The sequence below is a fragment of the Notechis scutatus genome, chromosome 6 (assembly GCF_049901735.1).
Source record: "Notechis scutatus isolate UNSWTSFEM ecotype Mainland chromosome 6, rNotScu1.2, whole genome shotgun sequence".
In the NCBI taxonomy this organism is placed as follows: Eukaryota; Metazoa; Chordata; class Lepidosauria; order Squamata; family Elapidae; genus Notechis; species Notechis scutatus.
The window spans coordinates 48,192,705-48,206,310 of record NC_142014.1 but is presented as its reverse complement, the minus strand read 5'-3'; the positions used below and the strand labels follow the sequence as shown (position 1 = coordinate 48,206,310).

General features: G+C 40.4%; 1 protein-coding gene across 2 annotated transcripts in view; it reads left to right on the top strand.

Annotated features, from left to right (window-relative positions):
- Nucleotides 1-2,593: 2,593 nt before the first annotated feature.
- BLTP3B (bridge-like lipid transfer protein family member 3B) overlaps nt 2,594-13,606 on the top strand; it is a 68,718-nt gene continuing 57,705 nt past the window's right edge. For both annotated transcript variants that reach the window (XM_026694251.2, XM_087968163.1), the window contains exons 1-4: nt 2,594-2,796; nt 6,878-7,040; nt 8,941-8,979; nt 12,959-13,050. In XM_026694251.2, the coding sequence (XP_026550036.1) occupies nt 2,753-2,796; nt 6,878-7,040; nt 8,941-8,979; nt 12,959-13,050 (338 nt within the window). In that variant the 5' untranslated portion in view covers nt 2,594-2,752. The remainder of the gene's footprint in view (nt 2,797-6,877; nt 7,041-8,940; nt 8,980-12,958; nt 13,051-13,606) is intronic.

The window sequence follows — 13,606 nt, the reverse complement described above, 5'->3', positions numbered from 1 at the left end:
ATTCTAGTTCCATCTTAGGTAACTAGCTGGATGACTTTGGGCCAGATATTATTTATATGTTTCTTTCATGTGTGACTCTAGATCAGGGGTGGGCAAACTTTTTGGCTCGGGAGCCGCATTGACTTTTAAAATTTGACAGACGGGCCGGGTCAGCACAAGATTTTTTGGGAATCGCCCCCCACTCTTTTCTCCTCCTTCCCCTCCCCTCGGAGGCCCCTGAGTCAGGAGTTGCTACCGCTGGCGCGGCTCCGCGCAGCTCCAGTCCCGTTGCCTCGGGAAGGGAAAGGCAAAAGGAAGAGCCGCGGTGGTGCTTTGCAACGGCAGCAGCGGCACCATAGGCTCAGGCTCAGCGGCTCCTGGTTTTGCCTTTTCCTTCCCAAGGCAACGCAGGACTGGAGCCGCGCGAGCTGCGCCGGCGGTAGCAACTCCTGACAGCCCCAGCCAGACAGCTGAGCGGAGCCCGGCGGAACTGCCTGTTGCTGCTGCCGGAGCACCGCCGGGTCACCTCCTCCAAGCAGCCCGCCCGCCCGCCGGGCTTCCCTCCGCCGCGCGGCTCGGGGCCAGGTGCGGCGCCCGCGAGTTAAAAGGAAGCCGAAAGTTGCTGGGAAGTTGCTCGGGTGCTGGGAGCAGGCTTTTAAAGTGCCGCCCGAGCAGGACCGCCGAGCCAGGAAACGGGCACCAAGGCAGGGCAAGGCTCCACCAGCAGCGGCCTAGCTTTAGGTGGCTCCAAGCAGCCCGCTCCAAGCAGCCCGCCCGCCCACCGGGCGGAACCCTTCCCGCTCCTCGGCGGGAAGACGCTTCAGCCTGCAAGCTTTGCCTTTGCAAAGTTTAAGCCTGGAAGCCCGGAAAAAAAGGGGGATCGGCGGGGACTCACCTTCGGAGAGGTCGCACTCGAAGGTGATTTCGAACTCCCAGCCGAGACCTTTGCAAAAAAATTTCTTTCCTACCCCTAGATCGCTCCGCACTGTTTTGCAGCTTTGGGGGCCATGCGGCACAGGGCAATACGCCACGCCCAGCAATTTTTTTCAGGGGCGGGCCGGATTGGACAGGCCAACGGGCCGGATGTGGCCCGCGGGCCATAGTTTGCCCACCCCTGCTCTAGATGGCTCACAATATACTATTGCTTATCCTTTCCACCCTTCCTAACTATACTCCACTACTGTATCTTATAAACATGTACTTGTAAAATAATAAATAAAAACTTATTCTTTCCTGAAATTATAGCAACACTTTTGTAAAAAGTGTATGTACTTTTTAGTTTAACAGGGTTAACTTAATTCAATTCTACTTTGTGTTTATTTTTACCTATATATATGATACAGTCCTGAATTTGTTAAATGTGGATTTAAATTCGAGTTTAAACATTTCCAGTGCAAATTTTATTTATCAAGTCAAATTCATGGCTGAATCAGTAATAGCAATAGCACTTAGACTTATATGTTGCTTTACAGCCCTCTCTAAGCGGTTTACAGAATCAGCATATTTCCACCAACAATCTGGGTCCTCGTTTTACCTACCTCGGAAGGGTGGAAGGTTGGGTCAACCTTGAGCCTGGTGGGATATGAACTGCCAAATTGCAGGCAGCCGACAGTCAGCAGAAGTAGTCTGCAGTACTGCACTCTAACCATTGCTCACTGAGGCTCAATCATTTCATAAACTGTATATGTTCTTAAAGGTCAATGAAGGCATCAGAAATATATTTTCCACATCTCCCTTTAAGTCTCTTACTATGAATGCAAATTATTATTTGTATTTCTGTAATAGAAGTGTTCTGTGTTTGAAGAAAGATTAGTTTTTTTAAAAAAAATCTAGGCTTAGGATGCCCTAAAGAACAGCTTTGTATTTTGGGACATTTTTAAAAAGGTAGCTAGGTTTAATCATAAAACTTATATAGCCCTTGACTTACTACCACAATTGAGGCTAAGTGAGAAATTTGTTAAGAGTTTTGCCCCCATATGATGACCTTTCTTGCCACAGTTAAATGAACCACAGCACTTAATAAGTTAGTAACCTGGTTGTTAAATGAATCTGGTTTCCGATTGACTTTGCATGCCAAAAGGGTGCAAAAGATAATCACATGAGCTTGGGACACAGCAATTGTCATAAGTATGAACCAGTTACTAAGCATCTGAATTTTGATCACTGATCACTATAAAGTTTGTAACTGTGAAAACCTGTCATGTCACTTTTTTCAGTGCCGTTATACTTTGAATGGTCACTACACGAAGTGTAAATCTAAGACTATGTGTATTGAACGATCCCCGTAGCGATAATTGTACATTGTCTAAGAATCCTTTCCGATATTTTCCGGAATTTTGCAGACTAAGAGTACTTATATAGGGAAACACCTCCGGTTTTAACTTTAGCGGCGCCTATGCGTATGCAATTGTGAGCAGGGTGAATCGGGATTGCATGGCTCGCGCCGCAACGCTTGTGAATTCATTCAAGTCACTGCAAGAAAGGCGCGCGAGACACAACTCCTCGCGCCCCTGCTCGAAGCCAGAAGCGGCAGCCAAGAAACGGGCGGCGCGCCCACCTCTCGCGCCTCCCTTATCCCCGCCCCATTAAGCTCAGCCTGTCAGCTGGCTCTACCGCAATCAAGGTGGCGGCGGGGCCGAGAAGAGCGTCAGCGAAAGCGGCTGCGCTGCTTCTCTCGGGGATGGAGGAGTCCCGCAAGGGGATGGGCCAAGCAATCACCGCTTTTTGCTTTCCCTGAAGAACCGGGCGACGAGTTGACACGCGAACGCGGACCATGGCGGGCATTATCAAAAAGCAGATCCTCAAGCACCTTTCCAGGTCGGTACCCTGGGCGCTTTTCCTCAGAAAGGGGCGGATTTCAGTGTTCTCTCCCCCTCCCCCTCAGCGCTTGGCAGGACGACTTGGCAACGGAAGAAGCGGAAGGGAAGCATCCATTTTCTTAAGTCGCGAGGTTCTAAGTCCTGGAAAACGTCTGAAGGGGCCCTGCCGGGGACGCTCTTCGTTTGTTTCTTGGTGGCTTTGGGAGTGCTAGAAAATACAACGCTGGTTTTGAATTCGCGGGGGCGACAGCAATGGCGCTTGGTACCAGACAGCTGAGGAGAGTAATCCTGAGGGCGGGGGAGATGCCTTTCCATAAAAGTACCCACCCGGGGCTTTTCTTGCCGCACTCTAGAAGGCCTTCGCGGCTCCTTCTACCGGTGCAGAGAGGAGGTTGAGATAAAGCTTGGATGTCCGAGTTATATATCCGTAACCTGCCAGTGCGACGGGGCGCCGCAATTGAACAGTCTTTAGAACACCGTGGGTCCAGGAAAGTGTACGGGGGAGAGTGGGTGGATCGTAAATTATACTTGACACGTTGTTTGTAGGAGGAGCAAGCGGCGACTTAGCTGATGTCACCGTGAATATTGTCTCTTAAAGACCAGTCTGGAGATGCCAGGATTATGTTGAGATGACCGCTAGCTAGCCTGCTGGAAAATGCGATGCCTGCTATGGGTTGTGATTCAGCACTGCGCTCCCTCCTTGTTCCCTTAGTTGTAGCCGAAAGGAGGATAATTGCTGAACAGTTTTTATAAATCTTTTATGCTGGCTAGGCATTTGAAGCGATTATGTTTATTAGTTTTATGTGCTGTCCATCTCAGTGTAGGTGTTAACTGAGCAATATCTCTTTACAGTAGTATAACATGATTCAGAAGTGGACATGATAGTGAGGTAATTTGATGGTGCTTTTCGAAATGCTAGGAACAGTGGGAGTGGGATGTACAATTATATAGCTGTTTCTGCAAACCTAACGAAATTTATTAATAAGAACTAAGTATTTTTACATTTGGTCAACTGATTTGTACTTTTGTCTTGGTTTGGTTTTTCAGTCAGTTTCTTGACTGAAAAACTCAAGATGAAAGTTTTGAATATGCTGTTAGTGTAGAATAGAATCCTGTATATCTGCTTAAAAATAAACCTCATGGAATTCAGAGAGACTCTTCTTTTGTAGAAAGAATAACTGGTAAAGTTAGAGAAAACTGAAGAATGATTTGTGTGGCGTAACATGGAAAGAATGGTCTATTTTACTGACAATAGTGAAATCATATTAATAGTCAATATTTTGATGGGTTCATATAAACTAAACATCTGGAGAAAATAATAAAATATTTTTCCATTTCTGACTGACTTCAGACAGTTTTTCCTGAATGCATCAGATTTTTTGATAAAGGAATGTGAAATATCAATAAAAATTATATAAACAATAATTGTCATGATTATTTCCTAAGTATGCATGCCTTTGTTAGACTGAAGCAATTCCAAGATGATCAAATGTCTTTTCCCCATGAATTATGAGTTTGGTGTGGTGTATTGTACACCTAAAGACACATAGCAAAAATAAATGCATAGTACTTTATTAAATTGTTTTCAACTCACACTTTTAAAATGACATTCTTTTAAAACTATAATCCAAAACAACAGTAGTTTAAGGCGCATTTTTAATAAAAAGAAAACACTGAAATTTTGAACTAATTATATGTAATTATGAAGAAGCTATTTTTTTACTGTGTTTAAGACAAAACTGTTTAAAATGTTTTGCTTCTGTGTTTGTTTCAAATACCCCTTTACGTGGTGTACTTCATTGTCTTTGTCATTCTGAGTATTTTAGACTAGAATTAGATCATATGAATTTAGTGGAGCATTCTGCAAGATCCAAGGAACTGGATGTGATGATTTTTGTTCATTCTGGTTTTTTCCTGTGAACAATTATTTAAATAATGAAGTGAACACTATTGAAATGTTTTATGTTGCTTTACTGGCTTGCAGGTTAAATGATGACCCTTAATAAAAAGTAATATGTGTTCTTATGCTAAGGATTATGCAGATACTCTTACATCATGATTTCCATAGTGAAATCAGGCAGTTCCAAAAATGGTGTGACTACTGACCTTTAGGTTTCAAGGTAGTTAAGGGAATTGTCATAAATTTACTTGATAAGGTCGTGATAAGGTCAAAATGTCAATTCCCCTCAAGTGAGGACTTTTCACACAACATACTCAGTACTCTTTCATTTAGAGTTAGCCTAACTATTTCCATCTTCAAAATCTCTTGATATCCAAGAATGATTTTTGAGTTTATTTCTCGGGCAAGTCTTATTCCCCACATTTTCACACTCTGATTCTCTTGTGCAGAATTCTATAGTTTATGTGGCATTTAATTTTAAAATGTGGAATTATTTTCATCTTTTCCATCAACATGCTCTACTTAAAAGTGTAACAGTACAGATATGTATCTGCTCAAATATAACAAAGACATTCTATTTAAATTATTTTAAACCATGTCATCTACTTAGAATCACATTTGTGAGATGGGCAACCATATACATTGACCTAAAGATTTGCAATGATGGCAATCAAGGAAAAGACAAGCATGATCTTTATAACTATATAACTGGATATAACTAAACTATTATTGAATTTCCCAAATTACTGATCTGCAACTGTTCAAAATGGAGAAATGAAAAACTGAAAGGACTGATATAAAGATCAATGGAAGATGTTTATGTTTGATAATCGAAGATGAATATTTTAAACACCTTTTGGAAGCATCTGTCATTCAATGATTAAGAATTTTTATTATTTTTTTCGACTAGATGTTGACAGAAAATCTAATAACATTTAATTCAGAAAGTGCTTTTTGTTCAAGTAGCCCACTTGAATTACTGTAGCTTATTTTCTTCTGGCCAATACAGTATACAAATACATGCTATTTCTGATTAACCAGGAAAATGTAGACAATGAGTGATAAGAAGTGAGCAGAAGAAATTAAAGATGGCAATTAAAAAGAAATTTAATTAAATATAGTTTCATACAACACTATTAAACATATCAACAAGTATCTGTTAATACTTTCTATCCTTGCAAACTCTGGTTTTCGCCGTTCCTTCACTCATTCATATATATTTTTATTCATTAAACTTCTCAATTTGCTCATCTTAAAAATCATATCAGTTCCATCCAAACATGAGCTGTGGTGGCACAATGGTTAGAATGAAATACTGCAGGCTAATTCTGCAGCAGTTCAGCAGTTCATTTCGCACTGGCTCAAGGTGGACTCAGCCTTCCATCCTTTCAGAGGTTAGAATCCAGTACTGCAGGCTACTTCTGCTGACTGCCAGCTGCTAGCAGTTTGGCAGCTTAAGTCTCATCGGCTCAAGGTTGACTCAGCCTTCCATCCTTCCAAGGTCAGTAAAATGAAGACCCAGATTGTGGGGGGCAAATATGCTGACTCTGTAGCAATAGCACTTAGACTTATATACCGCTTCACAGTGCTTTACAGCCCCTCTAAGTGGTTTTACAGAGTCAGCATATTGCTCCCCACAATCTGGGTCCTCATTTTACCAACCTTGGAAGGATGGAAGGCTGAGTCAACTTTGAGCCGATGAGACAAGCTGCCAAGCTGCTAGCAGCTGGCAGTCAGCAGAAGTAGCCTGCAGTACTGGATTCTAACCTGCGCCACTGCAACTCAATAACCGCTTAGAGAGGGTTGTAAAGCACTGTGAAGTATATAACTCTAAGTGTTATTGCTATCTCTGTCTTCAGCTTTCTGTCCATTCTTTTTCAGATACTTGTTTTATGATTTGATCTTCATTCATTGTTCATAATAAAATAATAAAAAATAATTAAAGGATTTTCTATGTGCAACAAAAAAAATCATTAATTAGTATTAGTTGAAATTGTTTTGAAATGTTTATCCATTTAAAATGCTAAAGTAAATGTTTAATAATTCTCATAATTGATATTTTCAATACTTTTTCAGAACACTTTTTATAGTATTCATTTGTTTGTTTGTTTACATGAATTTTCAGTTCTGTAAATTATTTAGGGAAGTAACTTTGGTGTCTATGTATGTTTGTTTTTAGGTTCACCAAAAATCTATCACCTGATAAAATCAACTTGAGTACATTGAAAGGTGAAGGTCAGGTAACCAATATAGAGTTTGATGAAGAAGTACTTCAGAATATGCTAGACCTTCCCACTTGGCTTGCCATTAACAAAGTATTTTGTAATAAAGCTTCTATTAGGGTGAGTAAATTACTATTTCAGTTAAGAAATTTGGACAATTTTTATTCATGTTGCTCTTAAAATATTTGAATCCATTATTTGAAATTAAACCCTTGCAAGACCGAGTGGCTCAGGGAGAATTGCCGCCTTTGGTCTTGGATGAGGTGATACTATCCCAAACAGACACGGTGCGTAATCTAGGGGTTTTCCTGGACTCACGACTCCTGCTCGAAGAGCAGGTGGCAGTCATTGCCCAAGAGGGTCTTTGCGCAACTGCAGGTTGCGCACCAATTACACCCTTTCCAGGACCAATGGTCCCTACTCACAGTCACTCATGTCCTAGTCACTTCCCGTCTTGATTATTGCAACGCGCTCTACATGGGGCTGTCCTTAAAGAGCATCCGGGAGCTCCATTTGGTGCAAAATGCAGCGGCCTGTATGGTTTTGTGTAGACTCCAGGAGGCACATGTGTCACCTCTCCTGCAGGAGCTGCTTTGGTTGCTGATTTGCTTCCGGGTGCAATTCAAGGTGCTAGTTGTCACCTTTAAAGCCCTTCATGGCTTGCAAGCAAATTTTATGTGACAGACTGAGCTAGCCGATGGCAGAGATAGATCTCTGAATGAATCTGTGATTCTATGAGCAACTCAATCTGCCTGCTTGCTTTGCCTGATTTTGGGTAAAAGTTGCTCTTTATAAAAAATTCAATATTTACATGCATGGTGTGTTGTGAGTTAATTTTGTGAGTTTGCTTGCAAGCAAATTTTATGTGACAGACTGAGCTAGCCAATGGCAGATAGATCTCTGAATGAATCTGTGATTCCGTGAGCAACTCAATCTGCCTCCTTTGCCTGATTTTGGGTAAAAGTTACTCTTTTTTTATAAAAAATTCAATATTTATATAAATATTTATAATATTTACATACAAACCATGCCCAGCCAGTCACATGACCACCAAGCCACACCCACAAATTAGGCCACGCCCACAGAATCGGTTAGTGGTCCCTGGGATTTAAAATTATGAGTTTGGTGATCCCTGAGGTCCAAAAGGTTGGTGACCCTGTCCTAGGATACGCAGGGAAGAACAGAGAAGGAAACAACTTGTCTTACAAGAGAGGAAGTGGCCATGATCTCCCTCATTGGTTGCAGCTGGGGAGAATAGTGTATAAGAGAGACGGTTAAAACACAGCATTGCTAGAAGCAAAGCATGTTTTATTTTGGGCTGAAGTTATCTTGGTTGGCATCCTTCCAACAGACTGTGCCTTGTTATTTCCTTGAAGTTGGTATCCTATCTTTATCCTGGTCCGTTGTGGAATTTCTTTCATTGTAGTTTGTTTTGGTTTTTTATTTCACCTCTATCTGTTCATTAAGTTCGGACTGTATTGCTTACTTTTGAAGACTATTTTTGAATAAGTTTTAATTCCAACTGAGAATTATTGAACAATAGGGCCACGTTGGAGGCATTAAAGGACATTTATTTATGTTTTGGATTTTGTTACATTTGTGTTACACTCTGGGTCATCACAATCCTGGCTGCGGCCTACTACTGGACTGCAGCCCATTCAGAACTGGTGTTACAGTTTATTTGAAGAAAGAGCTATCTTTCCTGATGGATTTTTGAATCTATTTCCCATCAGAGATCCATGAATAATATGAATATCAGCAGGTATGAAACCTCAGAAATTAGCTGAAGAGGATTTTTCCTATTTTGTCTATATAGAATATTTTGTTGTCAGAGATCAAATACTTCCTCCTTCCCTCCCTGATTTTGAATGATTTTATCCTGAAAAATGGTAGAGATAATTTGATTTTGTTTTTATTAATGTAGATAAAATTATATGTTCCTTTTATCTTATTTTCTTTTCTGGAGGAAAAGTTCATTACTGCTTAAAATATTGTGTCTTATATTTGTTTTCCATTACAGATACCATGGACAAAATTGAAAACACATCCAATCTGTTTGGTGAGTTTTGAATACAGCCACTTCACTGTGATTTTTAAAGTAATATATATATACACTGCTCAAAAAGATAAAGGGAACACAAAAATAAGACATCCTTGATCTGAATGAATGAAATATTCTTATTAAATACTTTGTTCATTACATAGCTGAATGTGCTGACAACAAAATCACACAAAAATTATCAATGGAAATCAAATTTAGCGACCCATGGAGGTCTGGATTTGGAGTTACACTCAAAATTAAAGTGGAAAAAAACACTACAGGCTGATCCAACTTTGATGTAATGTCCTTAAAACAAGTCAAAATGAGGCTCAGTAGTGTGTGTGGCCTCCACGTGCCTGTATGACCTCCCTACAATACGTGGGCATGCTCCTAATGAGGTGGCAGGGCCAATTGCACCAGCACATGGTCTCACAAGGGGTCTGAGGATCTCATCTCGGTACCTAATGGCAGTCAAGCTACCTCTGGCGAGCACGTGGAGGGCTGTGCGGCCCCCTAAAGAAATGCCACCCCACACCATTACTGACCCACTGCCAAACCGGTCATGCTGGAGGATGTTGCAGGCAGCAGAACGTTCTCCACGGCATCTCCAGACCCTGTCATGCCTGTCACATGTGCTCAGTGTGAACCTGCTTTCATCTGTAAAGAGCACAGGGTGCCAGTGGTGAATTTGCCAATCTTGGTGTTCTCTGGCAAATGTCAAACGTCCTGCACGGTGTTGGGCTGTAAGCACAACTCCCACCTGTGGACGTCGGGCCCTCATACCACCCTCATGGAGTCTGTTTCTGACCATTTGAGCAGCCACATGCACATTTGTGGCCCGCTGGAGGTCATTTTGCAGGGTTCTGGCAGTGCTCCTCCTGTCCCTCCTTGCACAAAGGCGGAGGTAGCGGTCCTGATGCTGCGTTGTTGCCCTCCTACGACCTCCTCCACATCTCCTGATGTACTGGCCTGTCTCCTGGTTGCGCCTCCATGCTCTGGACACTACGCTGACACAGCAAACCTTCTTGCCACAGCTCGCATTGATGTGCCATCCTGGATGAGCTGCACTACCTGAGCCACTTGTGTGGGCTGTAGACTCCGTCTCATGCTACCACTAGAGTGAAAGCACCGTCAGCATTCAAAAGTGACCAAACCATCAGCCAGAAAGCATAGGGACTAAGAAGTGGTCTGTGGTCACCACCTGCAGAACCACTCCTTTATTGGGGATGTCTTGCTAACTGTCTATGCTTTCCACCTGTTGTCTATTCAATTTGTACAACAGCATGTGAAATTGATTGTCAATCAGTGTTGCTACCTAAGTGGACAGTTTGATTTCACAGAAGGGTGATTGACTTGGAGTTACGTTGTGTTGTTTAAGTGTTCCCTTTATTTTTTTGAGCAGTGTATATAGCCTATCATTTTCTGGAAGTCACAAAAATAAATGAAAGAATATTGTGTTACAGTAGCACTCATGACCATTCATTCAACAACTGTTCAAAGTTAACAGTGGTGTTGAACAAACTGTGATTATGACAAATTGTGACCATCCCAGCACCCCCACCATTTGTTAATTTCTCAACTAATCTCCCCAGAAAAGCAAGGAGGAAGCCAATAAGTCAATGAGTTTAGGGTCCCCTCCCCCAGTCTCTTCTTTCATGCTACATTGATCACTTGCGCAGTTATGCACCTTTCCTGAGCCTTGCCATGCCTCCCTTGCATCCTCATACGTGCACCCTTCATACCCATGTGCACCTCCTCAGACCTCACTATACCTTGCTTGCATATACACACACACACACAAACACATACAACTTCATCCTGCTTCTCTTGCAACTTCACTCACCATCATGCATCCATGTGCGCTCTCCCCATCCCTCCTTGCACTTCCCTCACATCCTCTGCATGCTTGCACATTCCCATGCACCCTCCACAAGCCTTGCTACACTATCCCTGTAGTAAGGGACAGTTACTCAATTACTGTTGTAAATTGAGACAGCCTATATAATTACACTAAGAAGAGAATAGTGGTCAAAATAATTAAATAGAAGCAGTACAGATATTCTTTAACATACAACCACAATTGGGACTGGAATTTCTGTCATTAAATGATATAGTTCTAAAATGCAACTACATTGCTTAGCGATGGAATGCAATTCCAGTTTCCACCATTAACTGAATCCCACAGTATTAGATGAGGCAACTTCCTGCTGGAATTCCAGAACCAATTCAGTGGGGAAGCTGGCAAGAAATTGCAAATCCAAGTGTTTTACAAGCAGACTGACAAGCAGGTAAGTAAGTGGCTGCTGCTGAGTGGGGGAAGGTGCAACAGGTTGCATGAGGGTGTAAGGTTCAGAAAGGACGCATGGGGATGTAAGGGTGTGTGTGATGGTGCGAGAGAGGGTAATGGAGTGTGCACAAAGGATATGTGTCTAGTTTGGCGTGAGTGCAGAGAGGTCTGGGGTGGGTGTGCAGGCTGAGGAGACTTACACGGCAATTTGTAGCCTTCCCTGCTTTTCATGCGGGAGGCCCGATAAATTTTACATGAACCTTCTCCTTCAGGATTTAAAATCACTTATTAATGCATGGAGTAGCTAAATTTTCTGTTGCTGGGATGAAAGTAAAACATAATTGGTTAAAGACATTAATAAATGGTTATTTTAAATACTATTTTTGGTTTGATACATGTTTAACTTATAAATTGTTAGATCTAAATAGATATGTATATAGATATAATTTTATACTTATTAATGTTTTAGATTTATCATCTGGATAACAAATGTATTAATGTAGTAAGGAGTGAATGTTAGTAGTAATGTAGGAGGAGTGAATGTTATTCTATGTGATTTATTTTGCTAGATCTTATTTGTTTCACTCTGTTTTCATTCTTTTAAATTTTGCTGATAATTAACTGAATAAATATTGATTTAATTTGACTTTGCTTGTGGTAAACTGATAGAGAAGGCCATAAATAGCAATTTCATGATCACGTGGCACTGCATCCATCATAAGTGTGAACTGGTTGCTAAACACCAAGGTCATCATCATGGGGATACTAGAATGGCTGTAAGTCCCAGGACTGGTTATAAGCTCAGAAATTATAAAAGTATATATTTGCATTTTCAAATGTCTCCTTTTAGCTTGCTTCTCATTCGCCTGAAGTATTTGATAATATTTGAGTTCTTCAATTTTAAGAGAGGAAGTTGAGCCTAAATGTTTGGGGAGGGTTCTTTATAAACCATAGTTTGATAGCTTGCTAGATATTGCCTATTGCAATATTTTTTCTTAAAAATTAGGGTAGTTAATGTAGTCTTACCACAGTATAGCTGCCAGATTGATGAAGAGTTTGGCTGTACTTAGTAGCCTTAAAGTGTATGTTATTACAGACTCTCAATGCTATATGCTGAATTAAGCTTTATTTAAGACAAACAGTACACTATGTTGGTTCATGGATGTTACCATTTTATGTATCTTATATATTTTATGTATTTTTAGAAGCCCAATTTTGTGTCTGATATTGCTATCAGAAATAAATTATTATAAGTGATAATATAACAGGACCCAGAGAACCATTGTGTGTTTTAATGTTTCCATTCTGTATGGCATTGGCTGCATAAATGAGATGCATGGAATGCAGTTGGAAACAGATTTCAGCTGTGGCTATTGAGCATTTCTTTAACAGATTTAATTTAACTGAAGTTAATTTGCATACAATTATTAAAAACCTAGCAAATTACTATTATAGATAGGCATAATATTGTATAAAATTTGTATGTTCATGATAACCAAATTGAACAATTGCTGTAATTAGGTTTCTTTCTTTAAAATCTATTATTTTTATTACTATTTATTACAGTATTACATTTTTCTTGACAACCTGCAGTATTTAGAGAGTTTTATAATATAAACTTTACCCAGCCATTATACATAAATAAAATAGGTAAATTGATTTTAAAAAATTAAAACAATTTGATTGTTATTTTTTTCCTGTATTTCTCAGTCATTGGATAAAGTAATAATGGAAATGAGTACATGTGACGAACCCCGTGCCCCAAATGGACCATCACCTATAGCAACTGCATCAGGACAAAGGTAAATTATTATTAATCATTTTTAAGTGATTAAGGTGAAATGTATATAATATGTATGAGAAACAAACTGGTTATAATTTAAACATTATAATAGCATTTGGTCATTAAAATAGAAAAAGTTGATTATTCCTTTGAAAAAGGCTGCATCAAAATTAACTAAGAAAAGATCAAAAACAGTAAGTGTTCTTGATGTGATTGCTACACATGAAGAAATCTCCAGTGTGAGAAAAGTACATATTTTTGCTAGCTATCAGAACTATTAGGTATTTGAAAACCAATCTGTATAGAATTCTGAAAGGACTGGATATGACTAACTTGTGAAAGAGAAGACTGGGGGGCCAGGGGATATGATAGTGGCCTACAAATAACTAAAAGACTGTCCCATGCAAGAGAAGACAGATTTACTCTCTGAAATAGAGTCATACCTCGGTACTTGACTGCTTTAAAACTCGTCGAATTTGGTAGTCAACTTGTTTTGACGCAAAAAATTTGTCCCAGTACTTGTCATTTGTTTGGTACTTGATGCACAAGCTACAACTTGTCACTGTTGGCTGCCT